Genomic DNA, 18018 nt, shown 5'->3' with positions numbered 1-18018 from the left:
CCTTTGCATAGTGGCTTGCTGGTCTAGGAGTATGATTTTCGTTCATGCAACGAAAAATCCCAGATTCAAATTTTGGTTGAGCCCTTACAGTTGTCTGCTGTTTTGTAAGGTCGTTGTGGCTTACACAGAGGCCTTTTTTCTGAGAATGCCAGTTCGTCAGCAGATAGTGTTGCCATATAAAATTGCTGTTTTGCTGTGGCTCGGTCGTCTAGGGGTATGATTCTCACTTAGGGTGCCCTTGATTCGTTAGGGAAAGATTTCTGACTATCTGACGCCTTGTGAAATTCTCTCAATTTAGTGGTTCATTGGTCTATCTGTATGATTCTCGCTTCGATTGCGAGAGGACACGGGTTCAATTCTCGGATGAGCCCTTGCAGGTGTACTGTGTTTTACAGGGCATTATATCTTTCGTAAAAACGTCTTTCAAAGAATTCCAATTTGTCAGCAGATAGTGTCGCCACATAAAATATTTCTTGCATAGTGGCTTGCTGGTCTAGGAGTATGATTCTCGTTCATGCCATGAGAAATCCTAGGTTCAAATTTCAGTTGAACCCTTACAGTTGTCTTTTGTTTTGTAAGGGCGTTGTGGCTTACACAGAGGCCTTTTTCTGAGAATGCCGGTTTGTCAGCAGATAGTGTTGCCATGTAAAGTTACTGTTTTGCAGTGGCTAGTTGGTCTAGGGGTATGATTCTGGCTTAGGGTGCCCTTGATTCGTCAGAGAAAGTTTTCTGACTATCTGATGCTTCTGACATCATGTGAAATGAATTCAACTTAGTGGCTCGTTGGTCAAGGGGTATGATTCTCGCTTCGGATGTGAGAGGTCCCGGGTTCAAATCCCGGACGAGCCCTTGCAGGTGTCATGTGTTTTACAGGGCACTATGACTTTCATTAAAATGTCTTTCGAAGAATTCCAGTTTGTCAGCAGATAGTGTCGCCACATAAAACATTCCTTTGCATAGTGTCTTGCTGGTCTAGGAGTATGATTTTCGTTCATGCAATGAGAAATCCCAGATTCAAATTTCGGTTGAGCCCTTACATTTGTCTGCTGTTTTGTAAGGTCTACGGGCTTACACAGAGGCCTTTTTTCTGAGAATGCCAGTTCATCAGCAGATAGTTTTGCCATGTAAAGTGGCTGTTACAGTAGCTAGTTGGTTTAGGGGTATGATTCTCGCTTAGGGTGCCATTGATTCGTTAGAGAAAGTTTTCTGACTATCTGATGGTTCTGACGCCATGTGAAGTTTTATCACAGTAGTGGCTCGTTGGTCTAGGGGTATGATTCTCGCTTTGGGTGTGAGAGGTCCCGGGTTCAAATCCCGGACGAGCCCTTGCAGGTGTCATGTGTTTTACAGGGCACTATGACTTTCATTAAAATGTCTTTCGAAGAATTCCAGTTTGTCAGCAGATAGTGTCGCCACATAAAACATTCCTTTGCATAGTGGCTTGCTGCTCTAGGAGTATGATTTTCGTTCATGCAATGAGAAATCCCAGATTCAAATTTCGGTTGAGCCCTTACATTTGTCTGCTGTTTTGTAAGGTCTACGGGCTTACACAGAGGCCTTTTTTCTGAGAATGCCAGTTCATCAGCAGATAGTTTTGCCATGTAAAGTGGCTGTTACAGTAGCTAGTTGGTTTAGGGGTATGATTCTCGCTTAGGGTGCCATTGATTCGTTAGAGAAAGTTTTCTGACTATCTGATGGTTCTGACGCCATGTGAAGTTTTGTCAAAGTAGTGGCTCGTTGGCCTAGGGGTATGATTCTCGCTTTGGTTGAGAGAGCTCCCGGGTTCATATCCCGGACGAGCCCTTGCAGGTATCATGTGTTTTACAGGGCACTATGACTTTCGAAGAATTCCAGTTTGTCAGCAGATAGTGTCGCCACATAAAACATTCCTTTGCATAGTGGCTTGCTGGTCTAGGCGTATGATTTTCGTTCATGCAATGAAAAATCCCAGATTCAGATTTCGGTTGAGCCCTTACACTTGTCTGCTGTTTTGTAAGGTTGTTGTGGCTTACACAGAGGCCTTTTTTCTGAGAATGCCAGTTTGTCAGCAGATAGTGTTGCCATATAAAGTTGCTGTTTTGGAGTGGCTCGGTGGTCTAGGGGTATGATTCTCACTTAGGGTGCCCTTGATTCGTAAGAGAAAGATTTCTGACCATCTGACTTCTTGTGAAATTCTCTCAATTTAGTGGCTCATTGGTCTATGGGTATGATTCTCGCTTCGGTTGCGAGAGTACCCGGGTTCAGTTCCTGGATTAGCCCTTGCAGGTGTACTGTGTTTTACAGGGCATTATGTCTTTCGGAAAAACGTCTTTCAAGATTTCCAATTTGTCAGCAGATAGTGTCGCCACAAAAAATATTTCTTGCATAGTGGCTTGCTGTTCTAGGAGTTTGATTCTCGTTCATGCCATGAGAAATCCTAGGTTCAAATTTCAGTTGAACCCTTACAGTTGTCTTTTGTTTTGTAAGGGCGTTGTGGCTTACACAGAGGCCTTTTTTCTGAGAATGCCGGTTTGTCAGCAGATAGTGTTGCCATGTAAAGTGGCTGTTTTGCAGTTGCTCGTTGGTCTACGGGCATGATTCTCGCTTAAGATGCGAGAGGTCTCGTTTTCAAATCCTGGACGAACCATTGCAGAAGTCCCGGGTCCAAATGAAGCAAAAGCCCTGCTTCAATGTTTGTTAGATAAGGATTTCTGACCATCTGTTCCTTCTGATGTCTTGTGAAATATTCAAGCTTTTGTGGCTCGTTGGTCTAGGGGTATGATTCTCGCTTAGGGTGCGAGAGGTCCCGGGTTCAAATCCCGGACGAGCCCTTGCAGTTATTTTGTTGTTTTACAGGGCATTATGGCTTTCATAAAAAACATTTTTCGAAGAATTCCAGTTTGTCAGCAGATAGTGTCGCCACATAAAACATTTCTTTGCATAGTGGCTTGCTGGTCTAGGAGTATGATTTTCGTTCATGCAATGAAAAATCCCAGATTCAAATTTCGGTTGAGCCCTTACAGTTGTCTGCTGTTTTGTAAGGTCATTGTGGCTTACACAGAGGCCTTTTTTCTGAGAATGCCAGTTCGTCAGCAGATAGTGTTGCCATATAAAGTTGCTGTTTTGCAGTGGCTCGGTGGTCTAGGGGTACGATTCTCACTTAGGGTGCCCTTGATTCGTTAGGGGAAAAATTTCTGACTATCTGACGCCTTGTGAAATTCTCTCAAATTAGTGGTTCATTGGTCTATCTGTATGATTCTCGCTTCGATTGCGAGAGGACCCGGGTTCAATTCTCGGATGAGCTCTTGCAGGTGTACTGTGTTTTACAGGGCATTATATCTTTCGTAAATACGTCTTTCAAAGAATTCCAATTTGTCAGCAGATAGTGTCGCCACATAAAATATTTATTGCATAGTGGCTTGCTGGTCTAGGAGTATGATTCTCGTTCATGCCATGAGAAATCCTAGGTTCAAATTTCAGTTGAACCCTTACAGTTGTCTTTTGTTTTGTAAGGGCGTTGTGGCTTACACAGAGGCCTTTTTCTGAGAATGCCGGTTTGTCAGCAGATAGTGTTGCCATGTAAAGTTACTGTTTTGCAGTGGCTAGTTGGTCTAGGGGTATGATTCTGGCTTAGGGTGCCCTTGATTCGTCAGAAAAAGTTTTCTGACTATCTGATGCTTTTGACGCCATGTGAAATTTTATCACAGTAGTGGCTCGTTGGTCTAGGGGTATGATTCTCGCTTTGGGTGCGAGAGGTCCCGGGTTCAAATCCTGGACGAGCCCTTGCAGGTGTCATGAGTTTTACAGGGCACTATGACTTTCATTAAAATGTCTTTCGAAGAATTCCAGTTTGTCAGCAGATAGTGTCGCCACATAAAACATTCCTTTGCATAGTGGCTTGCTGGTCTAGGAGTATGATTTTCGTTCATGCAATGAGAAATCCCAGATTCAAATTTCGGTTGAGCCCTTACATTTGTCTGCTTTTTTGTAAGGTCTACGGGCTTACACAGAGGCCTTTTTTCTGAGAATGCCAGTTCATCAGCAGATAGTTTTGCCATGTAAAGTGGCTGTTACAGTAGCTGGTTGGTTTAGGGGTATGATTCTCGCTTAGGGTGCCATTGATTCGTTAGAGAAAGTTTTCTGACTATCTGATGGTTCTGACGCCATGTGAAGTTTTATTAATGTAGTGGCTCGTTGGCCTAGGGGTATGATTCTCGCTTTGGTTGAAAGAGGTCCCGGGTTCATATCCCGGACGAGCCCTTGCAGGTATCATGTGTTTTACAGGGCACTATGACTTTCATTAAAATGTCTTTCGAAGAATTCCAGTTTGTCAGCAGATAGTGTCGCCACATAAAACATTCCTTTGCATAGTGGCTTGCTGGTCTAGGCGTATGATTTTCGTTCATGCAATGAGAAATCCCAGATTCAGATTTCGGTTGAGCCCTTACACTTGTCTGCTGTTTTGTAAGGTTGTTGTGGCTTACACAGAGGCCTTTTTTCTGAGAATGCCAGTTCGTCAGCAGATAGTGTTGCCATATAAAGTTACTGTTTTGCAGTGGCTCGGTGGTCTAGGGGTATGATTCTCACTTAGGGTGCCCTTGATTCGTTAGGGAAAGATTTCTGACTATCTGACGCCTTGTGAAATTCTCTCAATTTAGTGGTTCATTGGTCTATCTGTATGATTCTCGCTTCGATTGCGAGAGGACCCGGGTTCAATTCTCGGATGAGCCCTTGCAGGTGTAATGTGTTTTACAGGGCATTATATCTTTCGTAAAAACGTCTTTCAAAGAATTCCAATTTGTCAGCAGATAGTGTCGCCACATAAAATATTTCTTGCATAGTGGCTTGCTGGTCTAGGAGTATGATTCTCGTTCATGCCATGAGAAATCCTAGGTTCAAATTTCAGTTGAACCCTTACAGTGTTCTTTTGTTTTGTAAGGGCGTTGTGGCTTACACAGAGGCCCTTTTTCTGAGAATGCCAGTTCGTCAGCTGATAGTGTTGCCATATAAAGTTACTGTTCTGCAGTGGCTCGTTGGTCTAGGGGTATGATTCTCGCTTAGGGTGCCCTTGATTCGTTTGACAAAGATTTCTGACAATCCGATGCTTCTGACGCCATGTGAAATTCTCTCAATTTAATGGCTCGTTGGTCTAGGGGTATTATTCTTCCTTCGGGTGTGAGAGGTCCTGGGTTCAAATCCCGAACGAGCCCTTGCAGCTGTCATGTGTTTTACAGGGCACTATGACTTTCATTAAAATGTCTTTCGAAGAATTCCATTTTGTCAGCTGATAGTGTTGCCATATATAGTTACTGTTTTGCAGTGGCACGTTGGTCTAGGGGTATTATTCTTGCTTCGGGTGCGAGAGGTCCTGTGGTCAAACCTTGGATGAGCCGTTGCAGGTGTCCAATGTTTTACAGGGCATTATATCTTTCGTAAAAATGTCTTTCGAAGAATTCCAGTTTGTCAGCAGATAGTATTGCCATGTAAAGTGGCAGTTTTACAGTAGCTCATTGGTCTAGGGGCTTGACTTGGCATAAGGTGCGAGAGGTCCCATTTTCAAATCCTGGACGAGCCATTGTAGAAGTCCTGGGTCCAAATGAAGCAAAAGCCCTGCTTCAATGTTTGTTAGATAAGAATTTCTGACCATTTGTTCCTTCTGATGTCTTGTGAAATAGTCAAGCTTATGTAGCTCGTTGTTCTAGGGGTATGATTCTCGCTTAGAGTGTGAAAAGTCCTGGTTTCAAATCCCAAACGAGTCCCTACAGTTTCTCTATTGTTTCGCAGGGCATTATGGCTTTCATAAAAAACGTTTTTCGAAGAATTCCAGTTTGTCAGCAGATAGTGTCGGCACATAAAACATTCCTCCATAAAGTTAACCTCCACTCCACAGCTCCCCTGTCCTGACCTATTCATGCATCTCTAAGGACCGAGCTGTCCCGGGAGAAGCTTGCTAATATACAGAATTGGACTCAAGGCCTTCTGGGCGTTCAAAGCATTTGCAGACCTGGACAGATTTGTCCAGCCCATCACCCCCTTGTGCTGGAAAAGGGATTCATTCTCCCTATGAGCTATCAACCAAGGCTGAACCTGGACGGGGGCGTCCCGCGAGTCACTTTTAACACTCAAGGCAGGGATAGTTTGTCCCAATTGGAACGTAGCCAAGGCAGAACCTGGACGAGGGCATCCCACGTGACACTTTTAACACACAAGTTAGGGCTAATCTGTCCCAATCGGAACGTAGCCAAGGCAGGACCTGGACGCAGCAGGCATACAGCGTTGAACTAAGAAGACGGCTCATTTTTGTCCCCACTGAATTTACTTTTACCACACAGATAATAAATAAAAGGAATAATGAAGACACTGAACACCATTTGACCGTTAAGTTGTACAATATTTATTCAGGACGATTCAGAGTCTTCTGTTTGTTCGAGCGGGCGAGCGCCCTGGCTTTTCCCTTTGGCAGGGCGCCATGGCAGCGTCCTCCTGCTGGTTCCCTCCTGGAAAAGAGACACATAAAGGGAAGTTAGCCAATGCCACACGTTCTGCTGTCCACGCCAAAGAGAATGTGATTTTTACCAGGGGAGAGACGGAAGTCTCTGTCCTCTTGCGCCCTTTCCGCGGGGGGCTTTCAGTGCCCGCTGCCTCCCCATCCTCCTCCTCCTCCTCCTCCTCCTCCTCCTCCACCAGGGCCCTTTCAAAGAGTCTGCGGCGCTCGCGTGCTTGGAGAGGTCCGAGGTGAAGTGCGTAGAACTTATCTGAGGTTGAAGTGTCATGGCACATGAATTGCGCCACCTTGCGGCGATCCTCTGAAGAGTGTGCATTCTTTGCCTGCGTCGGAGAGAGACAGAAGCTTGATTAGGATAGAAGCCGCCGCTGGTAGTTACAGGGGCGTCACAATGCCTACTCACATGAGTCGCGATCGCAGTGCGTACGTCAGTAAAGGTGGGTTTGCCTGGAAGGCCCATACTGAGCCAAGCAGACTGAAAGTACTTGTTCAGGGTCCGACAAGGACTGGCTCTGGAAGTGAAAAAGAAATAGGTAGCCTGGCTCCCTCCGGGGAGACCAGCCCGCAGCGCCAAAAACCTGCGGAACCAGCTGTATTCCTCCCTGTTTAGGGACAGCTGAGCCGCCCCAAAGGCTCTGTTTGTTTTGTGAGTGGTAATCTGCCATCAGAGAACAAGCAGTGAGTGAGTGAGTGAGTGAGTGAGTGAGAGAGCATGCTACTGGTGACCCCCACCTTACTTGCGCCATACTCACGTTAATGACATAAGCAGACTCGTCGGGGCTTCTGGAGGCCTCTTCAACCTCCTGGATTGTGAGATTCTGGAAGACTCCACAGCGGTGCCCAGAGATGGAGGTTAGGTAGCCAGTCAGAAAGCCATAGAAGCGCCACTGTTGCCTAGTGCTTGGGTTGGATTCGAGGCTATCTGGTGAAGGACATTAGACAGATTAGACCACCGACGGTTCTATTTCCTTTCTGGGTCACCAACAGCTCTTGGCTGCTGGTGACTTGTTCTCCGGGGCGCCAGCAGCTCAAACAACAGCTGCTGGTGGCCCGGAGAGGAATTGTGCGTTTCTTCTTCAGGGGCACCAGCAGTTCATGGACTGCTGGTGCCCCTGAAGAAGAAACGCACAATTTCTCTCCGGGCCACCAGCAGCTGTTGGTTCATCCAGCCACGTCGGTCTGCCCCCCTTCCCCCCCGAATGAGTCCCATTCGCGGGGGAGAGGGGCAGACAGACGTGGCTGGATGAACCAAGGGCTGTTGGTGCCCCGGAAGAACAAACAGGGGGAATCGCTGGAACGGCGGAAGGGCTTGCTTACCTAGCAGGGCGGGAATTTTCCTCCCAGCGGTCCGGTGACAGCGCAACAGACTGGCCTTGGGGATCAGTCGGCTTTCCTTCGCCTGCTTGGTCCTTACCTCGTGCACGACGACACGCCGGCGTATGCCGCGGATGAGGGCTCTGACCTCCCTTCGAATCAGAACCAGAGCCGTGCTGGAGAGCTGACAGGCGGCCGGCGGCGTCTCCGAGAGGTAGTCTAGGAACTGAGCCACGTTCTTCAGGTAGTGCTGCCTGGTGGGCTCGGCCATGCGCGTCTGACCTAGCCGGGCGGCCCACGCTCGGATTCGGGCTGGTTGGTTGAGGAAAAGGAAGTCCCCTGGCTCCGCGGTGCCCCTGGCCATGTAACCAAGGAAGGCTTTGATTCTCCCCAGCTTCGAAGTGACGTTGTTCCGCAGGCGCGCGGTGGGCTCGCTGCCCAGTTGGTACCCTTCGAACTCCCCCAAGAGAAGGTCTGTGGAACGAGCACAACCAAGAGTCAACTTCCCCGAAGGCACACAGCCAGCAGAGCGACAGTGACGTGCCTGAAATATACTCAACTCAGCGCGGGGACGTGGTCCGGGAACGGGTAGGGTTCCAAAGCCTCCGGAGGCTCGGGGGGCGTCGGACCTCCGGCCGCGCCTCGCCCGGGAGCCGGTGGTGCAGGAGGCGACCTGGTTCTCCTCGCCCTCTTCCTCCTCCTTCTCCCCCCTTCTCCCTTCCTCAGCTCCCGGTAGAGGCGTGTGATCTGGAGCAGGGTGGACCGCATCTTGGTAACCTGTTTCCCCAGGTCCGTGAGCTGAGCCTGTATGCGCTCGGTGGCGCGCCTGCAGCCGCGGTCGGCGCACGGACGGCCGGCCTCTGGGTCCTCCGAGTCCCGCTCCCCCTCGGAGGACGATGCTAGCTGGGACACGACAGGGATTGCAGGCTGGGTGGACCGCAGCCACTGCAACTCCCGAGCTACTTTCCGGCGTTTCGCCCTCCCCATAGCCTCTTTCCTTCCCGAGGTCGAGAGCTCCGCGTGCTGCCTCAAGTGCCTGTCTAGGCGGGCTGGCGTCCGGCGACAGCCCGGGACCGGGCACGGTGTCTTCCGCGTGTCCACGCGGCCGGCGGCTAGCGCGAGCAGCAGCCGCTTCTCGTCCGAGTTGGCCACCTTGTGAACGGCCGTCAGGTGAGGCGCAAGCCGGCTGTAGACGTTGAAGCATAGGGCACATTCAGCCATGACCGTGCTAGAGCCAATGCAGAGGGGGAAAGGGGCCCGCACGCCACGTGCGGCGGTTAATAAGCGGCCGGAGGCGGCGTCCACTTCCGCGTCATGACGTTGGTGCACCCGTATTTCTTAAAGGGGAAGGACACCCCCCCGCACCAGGAGGTGTAAGCCGATGCCCTACGGAGATCCATTCGGTTCAAGCTTTCTTTTGTTACGACTTCTCAAGTAGGGGGGAGAGGGGTGTCCACCTCACTCCCTTCCCCCCTTTTCAAAGGAACCAGAGGGGGTGTCCCGTTAAACAATGCACCCCACCGCCCCTTCATCGTTGCCCCGGTCAGCGGTTCGACACCTCTCTCTCTTGTCACGACTCGAGTTGGGGAAGGGGTGTCCCACCTCACTCCCTATCCCCCCTTCATTTTGCTGTTCTGGCCAGCGGGAGCCTTTCTCGTTCACTTTTTCCACCCCAAAATGGGGATTGTTTGAGCCCCATCGAACATGCGCCGTTTTTTGGGGGGGAGGGGGCAACTCCACACGCGCCAGCCGCGGGAGCTTTTGCGACCTGCTACAACCAACATGGGATACGCACCAACCATCGAAAGGGGGGTCCAGACAGCCCGTAACCCCGGCATCACTGACCCTGGCACGTTTCACCTCGCCGGAGTCCACTAGCTTTCCCCTCCCAACCAACCACCCTCACTCCCCCGGGAGCAGGGTAGGCGGGGTGGGGGTCAGCCGGGAGCCAGCAAGGATAAACCCAGGGGGTGGGCGGCGTTGCGGGCGGACGGACGGGATGCAGACGCACACACTCGGGCGGGGGTAGAATCGAAGCCCACACCAGCTCGTTCCCTACGCTGCCCCTGGGGCCTCGATTCACCACGCCGGGTGACTCGACCGAACCCACCGAACATCCCCCAGCCCTCGCAGGGCGAGGGGCGTGGGGCGGGGGCACGGGCCGAGTATCGGCGCGGGGGAAACGGAGTCCAGGGGGGCGGGCTGGCGGGCGGGCTGAGCAGCAGACAAGCTCTGGGTCATTTAGCCAGACGGGCCATCTGGGTCCTTTACCCACAGATCGGGGCGGGAAGGGGGGGCGCTGTGTGCGGAGGGACACCCCCACGCCTCCCTGATACAGCGCCCAGGACGGGGAGGATCTGCCACACCCATAGAGGCCGACCCCATTGGTGCTTTGGGGGGCCTGGGTGGGGGCCTAGCCCCTGGGGCGCCACACTAGCTCCTATCGATCAGTCACCGTGGGGTCTGGCGACTGGACTGTCAGAGACTAAGTCCATATTTCTTCGCCTTCCCCGAAACCCTGATGGCAGGTCAGAGATTGTGGGTGTCGGGCAAAAACCTCCAGGTGCGGGACGTCCCCACAAGTAGGCCGGGAAGGGTGGTCTCCCGTCGGGCATGGTTTGGTGGGCTCGGGCCTGGGTCTAACCAACGCCCCGGTGAGCGCCAGGCATAACGTATTCCTGTTGGACCTTTGGCGCTAGATGCGTAAAGATGTGCCGCTGGTGAACCATTGATGGAGCCGCTGGTGAACCATTGATGGGGCCTCTGAGATCCAGCGGTGGGGGGGGCCCGTGCCTTGCGCGCTCTGCCCGAGGTACACGCACCCTTCTTGGGGAGCGAGCCCGGCCCCTCTCCCTGGCCTGGGGCCTCTGAGATCCAGCGGTGGGGGGGGCCTGTGCCTTGCGCGCTCTGCCCGAGGTACACGCACCCTTCTTGGGGAGCGAGCCCGGCCCCTCTCCCTGGCCTGGGGCCTCTGAGATCCAGCGGTGGGGGGGGCTGTGCCTTGCGCGCTCTGCCCGAGGTACACGCACCCTTCTTGGGGAGCGAGCCCGGCCCCTCTCCCTGGCCTGGGGCCTCTGAGATCCAGCGGTGGGGGGGGCCTGTGCCTTGCGCGCTCTGCCCGAGGTACACGCACCCTTCTTGGGGAGCGAGCCCGGCCCCTCTCCCTGGCCTGGGGCCTCTGAGATCCAGCGGTGGGGGGGGCTGTGCCTTGCGCGCTCTGCCCGAGGTACACGCACCCTTCTTGGGGAGCGAGCCCGGCCCCTCTCCCTGGCCTGGGGCCTCTGAGATCCAGCGGTGGGGGGGGCCCGTGCCTTGCGCGCTCTGCCCGAGGTACACGCACCCTTCTTGGGGAGCGAGCCCGGCCCCTCTCCCTGGCCTGGGGCCTCTGAGATCCAGCGGTGGGGGGGGCCTGTGCCTTGCGCGCTCTGCCCGAGGTACACGCACCCTTCTTGGGGAGCGAGCCCGGCCCCTCTCCCTGGCCTGGGGCCTCTGAGATCCAGCGGTGGGGGGGGGCCCGTGCCTTGCGCGCTCTGCCCGAGGTACACGCACCCTTCTTGGGGAGCGAGCCCGGCCCCTCTCCCTGGCCTGGGGCCTCTGAGATCCAGCGGTGGGGGGGGGCCTGTGCCTTGCGCGCTCTGCCCGAGGTACACGCACCCTTCTTGGGGAGCGAGCCCAGCCCCTCTCCCTGGCCTGGGGCCTCTGAGATCCAGCGGTGGGGGGGCCTGTGCCTTGCGCGCTCTGCCCGAGGTACACGCACCCTTCTTGGGGAGCGAGCCCGGCCCCTCTCCCTGGCCTGGGGCCTCTGAGATCCAGCGGTGGGGGGGGCCCGTGCCTTGCGCGCTCTGCCCGAGGTACACGCACCCTTCTTGGGGAGCGAGCCCGGCCCCTCTCCCTGGCCTGGGGCCTCTGAGATCCAGCGGTGGGGGGGGCCTGTGCCTTGCGCGCTCTGCCCGAGGTACACGCACCCTTCTTGGGGAGCGAGCCCGGCCCCTCTCCCTGGCCTGGGGCCTCTGAGATCCAGCGGTGGGGGGGGGCCCGTGCCTTGCGCGCTCTGCCCGAGGTACACGCACCCTTCTTGGGGAGCGAGCCCGGCCCCTCTCCCTGGCCTGGGGCCTCTGAGATCCAGCGGTGGGGGGGGGCCTGTGCCTTGCGCGCTCTGCCCGAGGTACACGCACCCTTCTTGGGGAGCGAGCCCAGCCCCTCTCCCTGGCCTGGGGCCTCTGAGATCCAGCGGTGGGGGGGCCTGTGCCTTGCGCGCTCTGCCCGAGGTACACGCACCCTTCTTGGGGAGCGAGCCCGGCCCCTCTCCCTGGCCTGGGGCCTCTGAGATCCAGCGGTGGGGGGGGCCTGTGCCTTGCGCGCTCTGCCCGAGGTACACGCACCCTTCTTGGGGAGCGAGCCCGGCCCCTCTCCCTGGCCTGGGGCCTCTGAGATCCAGCGGTGGGGGGGGCCTGTGCCTTGCGCGCTCTGCCCGAGGTACACGCACCCTTCTTGGGGAGCGAGCCCGGCCCCTCTCCCTGGCCTGGGGCCTCTGAGATCCAGCGGTGGGGGGGGCCCGTGCCTTGCGCGCTCTGCCCGAGGTACACGCACCCTTCTTTGGGAGCGAGCCCGGCCCCTCTCCCTGGCCTGGGGCCTCTGAGATCCAGCGGTGGGGGGGGCCCGTGCCTTGCGCGCTCTGCCCGAGGTACACGCACCCTTCTTGGGGAGCGAGCCCGGCCCCTCTCCCTGGCCTGGGGCCTCTGAGATCCAGCGGTGGGGGGGGCCTGTGCCTTGCGCGCTCTGCCCGAGGTACACGCACCCTTCTTGGGGAGCGAGCCCGGCCCCTCTCCCTGGCCTGGGGCCTCTGAGATCCAGCGGTGGGGGGGGGCCCGTGCCCTGCACGCTCTGCCCGAGGTACACGCACTCTCCGGCGGCAAGCGCTGGTTCCAAAGGACCCCCTAGATTTGCACCTAATCACCAGCCGTGCCCGGGCACCCCACTATTAAGCCCGGGGACACTAACTCCTCCAAACCGCATGGATCAGACAGACGTGCTGCTGGTGACCCAACTGGCCAAGACGTACCGCTGGTGACCCAATCGGTCTTTGGGTTTGTGAATGGGTCACCACCGGCCCTGGGCTCGTGTATGAGGCACCAGCCGCACGTCGTTCTAGCCTCCGTCTGCGATGGGGTCTTATGTTTGCTGCGGGGTGACGGACGCTGGGAGACGGGTTAGCAGCTCAGAAATGGACCCTTGACTCCCGTGGACCCCCTAACTCCCATGGTGTTCAGACCACTGGCCTTGCCCGGGTTTGAACGCTTGTTTTGGGTTAGCTTTGCTGGCCAAGAGGCCTGGATCCTTGGAAGGACCAGGGCAGCAGTGCGCACTTGGTTTGCCCGGATTTGAACGCTTGTTTTGGGTTAGCTTTGCTGGCCAAGAGGCCTGGATCCTTGGAAGGACCAGGGCAGCAGCGCGCACTTGGTTTGCCCGGGTTTGAACGCTTGTTTTGGGTTAGCTTTGCTGGCCAAGAGGCCTGGATCCTTGGAAGGACCAGGGCAGCAGCGCGCACTTGGTTTGCCCGGATTTGAACGCTTGTTTTGGGTTAGCTTTGCTGGCCATTGAGGCCTGGGTCCTTGGTAGGACCAGGGCAGCAGCGCCCACTTGGTTTGCCCGGGTTTGAACGCTTGTTTTGGGGTAGCTTTGCTGGCCATTGAGGCCTGGGTCCTTGGTAGGACCAGGGCAGCAGTGCGCACTTGGTTTGCCCGGATTTGAACGCTTGTTTTGGGGTAGCTTTGCTGGCCATTGAGGCCTGGGTCCTTGGTAGGACCAGGGCAGCAGCGCCCACTTGGTTTGCCCGGGTTTGAACGCTTGTTTTGGGGTAGCTTTGCTGGCCATTGAGGCCTGGGTCCTTGGTAGGACCAGGGCAGCAGTGCGCACTTGGTTTGCCCGGATTTGAACGCTTGTTTTGGGGTAGCTTTGCTGGCCATTGAGGCCTGGGTCCTTGGAAGGACCAGGGCAGCAGTGCGCACTTGGTTTGCCCGGATTTGAACGCTTGTTTTGGGGTAGTTTTGCTGGCCATTGAGGCCTGGGTCCTTGGTAGGACCAGGGCAGCAGCGCCCACTTGGTTTGCCCGGGTTTGAACGCTTGTTTTGGGGTAGCTTTGCTGGCCATTGAGGCCTGGGTCCTTGGAAGGACCAGGGCAGCAGTGCGCACTTGGTTTGCCCGGATTTGAACGCTTGTTTTGGGGTAGTTTTGCTGGCCATTGAGGCCTGGGTCCTTGGTAGGACCAGGGCAGCAGCGCCCACTTGGTTTGCCCGGGTTTGAACGCTTGTTTTGGGGTAGCTTTGCTGGCCATTGAGGCCTGGGTCCTTGGAAGGACCAGGGCAGCAGTGCGCACTTGGTTTGCCCGGATTTGAACGCTTGTTTTGGGGTAGCTTTGCTGGCCATTGAGGCCTGGGTCCTTGGAAGGACCAGGGCAGCAGCGCGCACTTGGTTTGCCCGGATTTGAACGCTTGTTTTGGGGTAGCTTTGCTGGCCATTGAGGCCTGGGTCCTTGGTAGGACCAGGGCAGCAGCGCCCACTTGGTTTGCCCGGGTTTGAACGCTTGTTTTGGGGTAGCTTTGCTGGCCATTGAGGCCTGGGTCCTTGGTAGGACCAGGGCAGCAGCGCGCACTTGGTTTGCCCGGGTTTGAACGCTTGTTTTGGGGCAACGGGGCCCTCGTTAGACCCCTGGTTCGTTCAACCGCGAAATCGAAAATTGCACTAAGTCCTTCATTTGAGTCTGTTATCGAAATCTCGACGGCAGGTCAGCGAAACCCAGGGACGCGCTACCCCCCCTCCAGGCGCGGGTCATGCCGGAGAGAGTGGTCTCTGTCCGGGCATGGCTTGGTGGGCTCTCCCCCTGGTCCAACCAACGCCCCCGTTGAGCTCATCCATAGCGTTTGCCAGCGGTCGTTCCAAAGACCCCCCCCGCTAGAGACCCACCATCCCCCAAATGAGTGTTAGTTGTTTCAAACAGCAAAAAAATAAAATCAATGCATTTCGTTTTCAAAATGATTTTTTTTTACTTTCTTTGCATAGTGGCTTGGTTGTCAAGGAGTATGATTCTCGTTCATGCAGTGAGAAATCCCAGATTCAAATTTCGGTTGAGCCCTTACAGTTGTCTGCTGTTTTGTAAGGGCTTTGTGGCTTACACAAAGGCCTTTTTTCTGAGAATGCCGGTTTGTCAGTAGATAGTTTTGCCATATAAAGTGGCTGTTACAGTAGCTAGTTGGTTTGGGGGTATGATTCTCATTTTAAGGTGCGAGAGGTCCGGCTGCAAATCCTGGACAAACCCTTGCAGAAGTCCTAGGTCCAAATGAAGCAAAAGCCCTGCTTTAATGTTTGTTAGATAAGGATTTCTGGTCCATCTGTTGCTTCTAATGTCTTGTGAAATAATCATGCTTTTGTGGCTCGTTGGTCTAGGCGTATGATTTTTGCTTAGGGTGCCCTTGATTAGATAGAGAAAGATTTCTGACTATCTGATGCTTCTGACGCCATGTGAAATCCTCTTAATTTAGTGGCTCGTTGGTCTATGGGTATGATTCTCGCTTCGGTTGCGAGAAGACCCGAGTTCAATTACTGGATTAGCCCTTGCAGGTGCCTTGAGTTTTACAGGACATTATGTCTTTCATAAAAATGTCTTTCGAAGAATTCCAGTTTGTCAGCAGATAGTGTCACCACATAAAACATTCCTTTGCATAGTGGCTTGCTGGTCTAGGAGTATGATTTTCGTTCATGCAATGAAAAATCCCAGATTCAGATTTCGGTTGAGCCCTTACATTTGTCTGCTGTTTTGTAAGGTTGTTGTGGCTTACACAGAGGCCTTTTTTCTGAGAATGCCAGTTTGTCAGCAGATAGTGTTGCCATATAAAGTTGCTGTTTTGCAGTGGCTCGTTGGTCTAGGGGTATGATTCTCACTTAGGATGCCCTTGATTCGTTAGAGAAAGATTTCTGACTATCTGACACCTTGTGAAATTCTCCCAATTTAGTGGCTTGTTGGTCTATGGGTATGATTCTCGCTTCGGTTGCGAATGGTCTCAGGTTCAATTCCTGGACGAGCACTTGCAGGTGTCCTGTGTTTTACAGGGCATTATGTCTTTCGTAGAACCGTCTTTCAAAGAATTCCAATTTGTCAGCAGATAGTGTCGCTACATAAATATTTCTTGCATAGTGGCTTGCTGGTCTAGGAGTATGATTCTCGTTCATGCCATGAGAAATCCTAGGTTCAAATTTCAGTTGAACCCTTACAGTTGTCTTTTGTTTTGTAAGGTCGTTGTGGCTTACACAGAGGCCTTTTTTCTGAGAATGCCGGTTGGTCAGCAGATAGTGTTGCCATCTAAAGTTGCTGTTTTGCAGTGGCTCGTTGGTATAGGGGCATGATTCTTGCTTCGGGTGCGAGAGGTCCTGTGTTCATATTCCAGACGAGCCGTTGCAGTTGTCTAGTGTTTTACAGGGCATTATGTCTTTCGTAAAAATGTCTTTTGAAGAATTCCAGTTTGTCAGCAGATAGTATTGCCATGTAAAGTGGCTGTTTTGCAGTAGCTTGTTGGTCTACGCGCTTGATTCTCACATAAGGTGCGAGAGCTCCCGTTTTCAAATCCTGGACGAACCATTGTAGAAGTCCTGGGTCCAAATGAAGCAAAAGCCCTGCTTCAATGTTTGTTATATAAGGATTTCTGACCATATGTTGCTTCTGAAGTCTTGTGAAATATTCAAGCTTTTGTGGTTTGTTGGTCTAGGGGTATGAATCTCGCTTAGGGTGCCCTTGATTCCCTTTAGAGAAAGATTTCTGACTATTTGATGCTTCTGACGCCATGTGAAATCCTATCACTTTAGTGGCTCATTGGTCTAGGGGTGTGATTCTCGCTTCGGGTGTGAGAGGTCCCACGTTCAAATACCGGATGAGACCTTGCAGGTGTCCTGCGTTTTACAGCACATTATGTCTTTCATAAAAATGTCTTTCGAAGAATTTTAGTTTGCCAGCATATAGTGTCGCCACAAAACATTACTTTGCATAGTGGCTTGCTTGTCTAGGAGTATGATTCTCGTTCATTCCGTGAGAAATAACAGGTTAAAATTTCGGTTGAGCCATTCAGCATATAGTGTTGCCCTGTAAAGTTGCTGTCTGAGAGAACTATGCTTTTAAGTCAGGGGTCACCAAACTTGTTCCTGGAGGTCTTAAAATGACAACCAAAGAGGTTGTTTACAGTTTTTTCCAGTTGTTTACACACATTTTCTGAAAGCATGTCTCATATTGTCAGAACTCTACACACAAATCACAAGACACACACACATTGGGCAAAACTCTTCAATTCTTCTGCAAAATGAAATTATAAGTTCAAAACAATGTGATTTCTTCTCAAAAAGGTATTTTGTTTTCAAATGACACACACAAGCCATCACATTAATAGATATTCATAAGATCAGTTGAACACTAATGTGCTTAATGTAAAACACTATGACCACTTCTTCTCTATTCATCATAATGACTTTCTGTAAGCATTCTTCTGTTCAGTGTTACACTTACTACAGACAGTACATAGACCTACAGAAGTGCATTGTAAAATTTTTCGAAAATTGTTTTAATACAAAACAAACAAATACCAAATATATTTTACTGTATTTTCCTCACAAAAACAGCGTACACAGTGTTCATCCCAACCAACACAAAGTTGCAGAAAATGTGGTCTACATATACCATCAACAGAAGTATTTACTAAATACAGTTACAGTAAAAAAATAAATAAATAAAAAAACAGCTATACTGCATTCTCTTTTCTGTTTTGGTGTGGCCAAGCAGTGGGGCAAATGTCACCTTGCATGGCAAATCCAGCCACGAAAAGCATCAACTGCTATAGCTTGGAGAAGGGGTATACATGTGTTTGGATTTCGGTCATACACTTTTCATCTCCAGGCAGGAAAAAAATCCTCAATAGGTTTGAGGAATGGAGAATATGGAGGGGGAGATAAACAACTTAAAAACATGGGTGTGCAGTCAACTAGTTGTGAATCAGATGAGCTCTTAAATGTAACTCATTTTGTCGCACTATCCATTATGCCTCAAAGCTATACAGTTTTATAATTAATTTCGTTAATCTCCATAAAAAAAGCACACGCACCACCTGAACTAAGGCGCTGATGGGATTTGAGCCCAGGATCTCCTGTTTACAAGGCATTTTGACCAGCTAAGATACAGCGCC

The 18018-nt window shown here is 52.5% G+C and overlaps 4 protein-coding genes and 4 non-coding genes across 13 annotated transcripts in view; 4 read left to right on the top strand and 4 right to left on the bottom strand.

Moving 5' to 3' along the window:
- Positions 1-18018, bottom strand: part of zgc:174653 — a 954986-nt gene that overhangs the window by 388207 nt on the left and 548761 nt on the right. The window lies entirely within an intron of this gene.
- LOC141381679 (uncharacterized) overlaps positions 1-18018 on the bottom strand; it is a 131437-nt gene that overhangs the window by 56550 nt on the left and 56869 nt on the right. The gene's annotated exons all lie outside the window — the stretch shown is intronic.
- wu:fe14d05 overlaps positions 1-18018 on the bottom strand; it is a 126984-nt gene that overhangs the window by 93221 nt on the left and 15745 nt on the right. The gene's annotated exons all lie outside the window — the stretch shown is intronic.
- Positions 778-849, top strand: trnap-cgg (transfer RNA proline (anticodon CGG)). The gene has a single exon. It is a non-coding gene; the product is annotated as a tRNA-Pro (tRNA).
- Positions 1255-1326, top strand: trnap-ugg (transfer RNA proline (anticodon UGG)). The gene has a single exon. It is a non-coding gene; the product is annotated as a tRNA-Pro (tRNA).
- trnap-agg (transfer RNA proline (anticodon AGG)) lies at positions 2739-2810 on the top strand. Its single transcript has one exon. It is a non-coding gene; the product is annotated as a tRNA-Pro (tRNA).
- Positions 3691-3762, top strand: trnap-ugg (transfer RNA proline (anticodon UGG)). Its single transcript has one exon. It is a non-coding gene; the product is annotated as a tRNA-Pro (tRNA).
- LOC110439743 (uncharacterized) lies at positions 6350-9184 on the bottom strand. Of its 3 annotated transcripts, none has more exons than XM_073947509.1 (5): positions 7802-9184; positions 7237-7406; positions 6888-7142; positions 6556-6807; positions 6350-6476 (listed from the first exon to the last, which is right to left on the bottom strand). In XM_073947509.1, the coding sequence occupies exons 1-5, from the start codon at positions 9009-9011 to the stop codon at positions 6378-6380; spliced, it is 1986 nt and encodes a 661-aa protein (XP_073803610.1). In that variant the 5' UTR covers positions 9012-9184; the 3' UTR covers positions 6350-6377. The 3 variants fall into 3 exon arrangements, with proteins under 3 accessions (XP_073803610.1, XP_073803611.1, XP_073803612.1); XM_073947510.1 differs by having other exon boundaries at positions 6556-7142; positions 7802-8272; positions 8359-8646; XM_073947511.1 differs by having other exon boundaries at positions 6350-6807; positions 7802-8272; positions 8359-8646.

The sequence above is a fragment of the Danio rerio genome, chromosome 4 (assembly GCF_049306965.1).
Source record: "Danio rerio strain Tuebingen ecotype United States chromosome 4, GRCz12tu, whole genome shotgun sequence".
Taxonomy (NCBI): Eukaryota; Metazoa; Chordata; class Actinopteri; order Cypriniformes; family Danionidae; genus Danio; species Danio rerio.
Note: the sequence above shows the minus strand (reverse complement) of the source record. Positions and strands in the feature narration are given on the sequence as shown.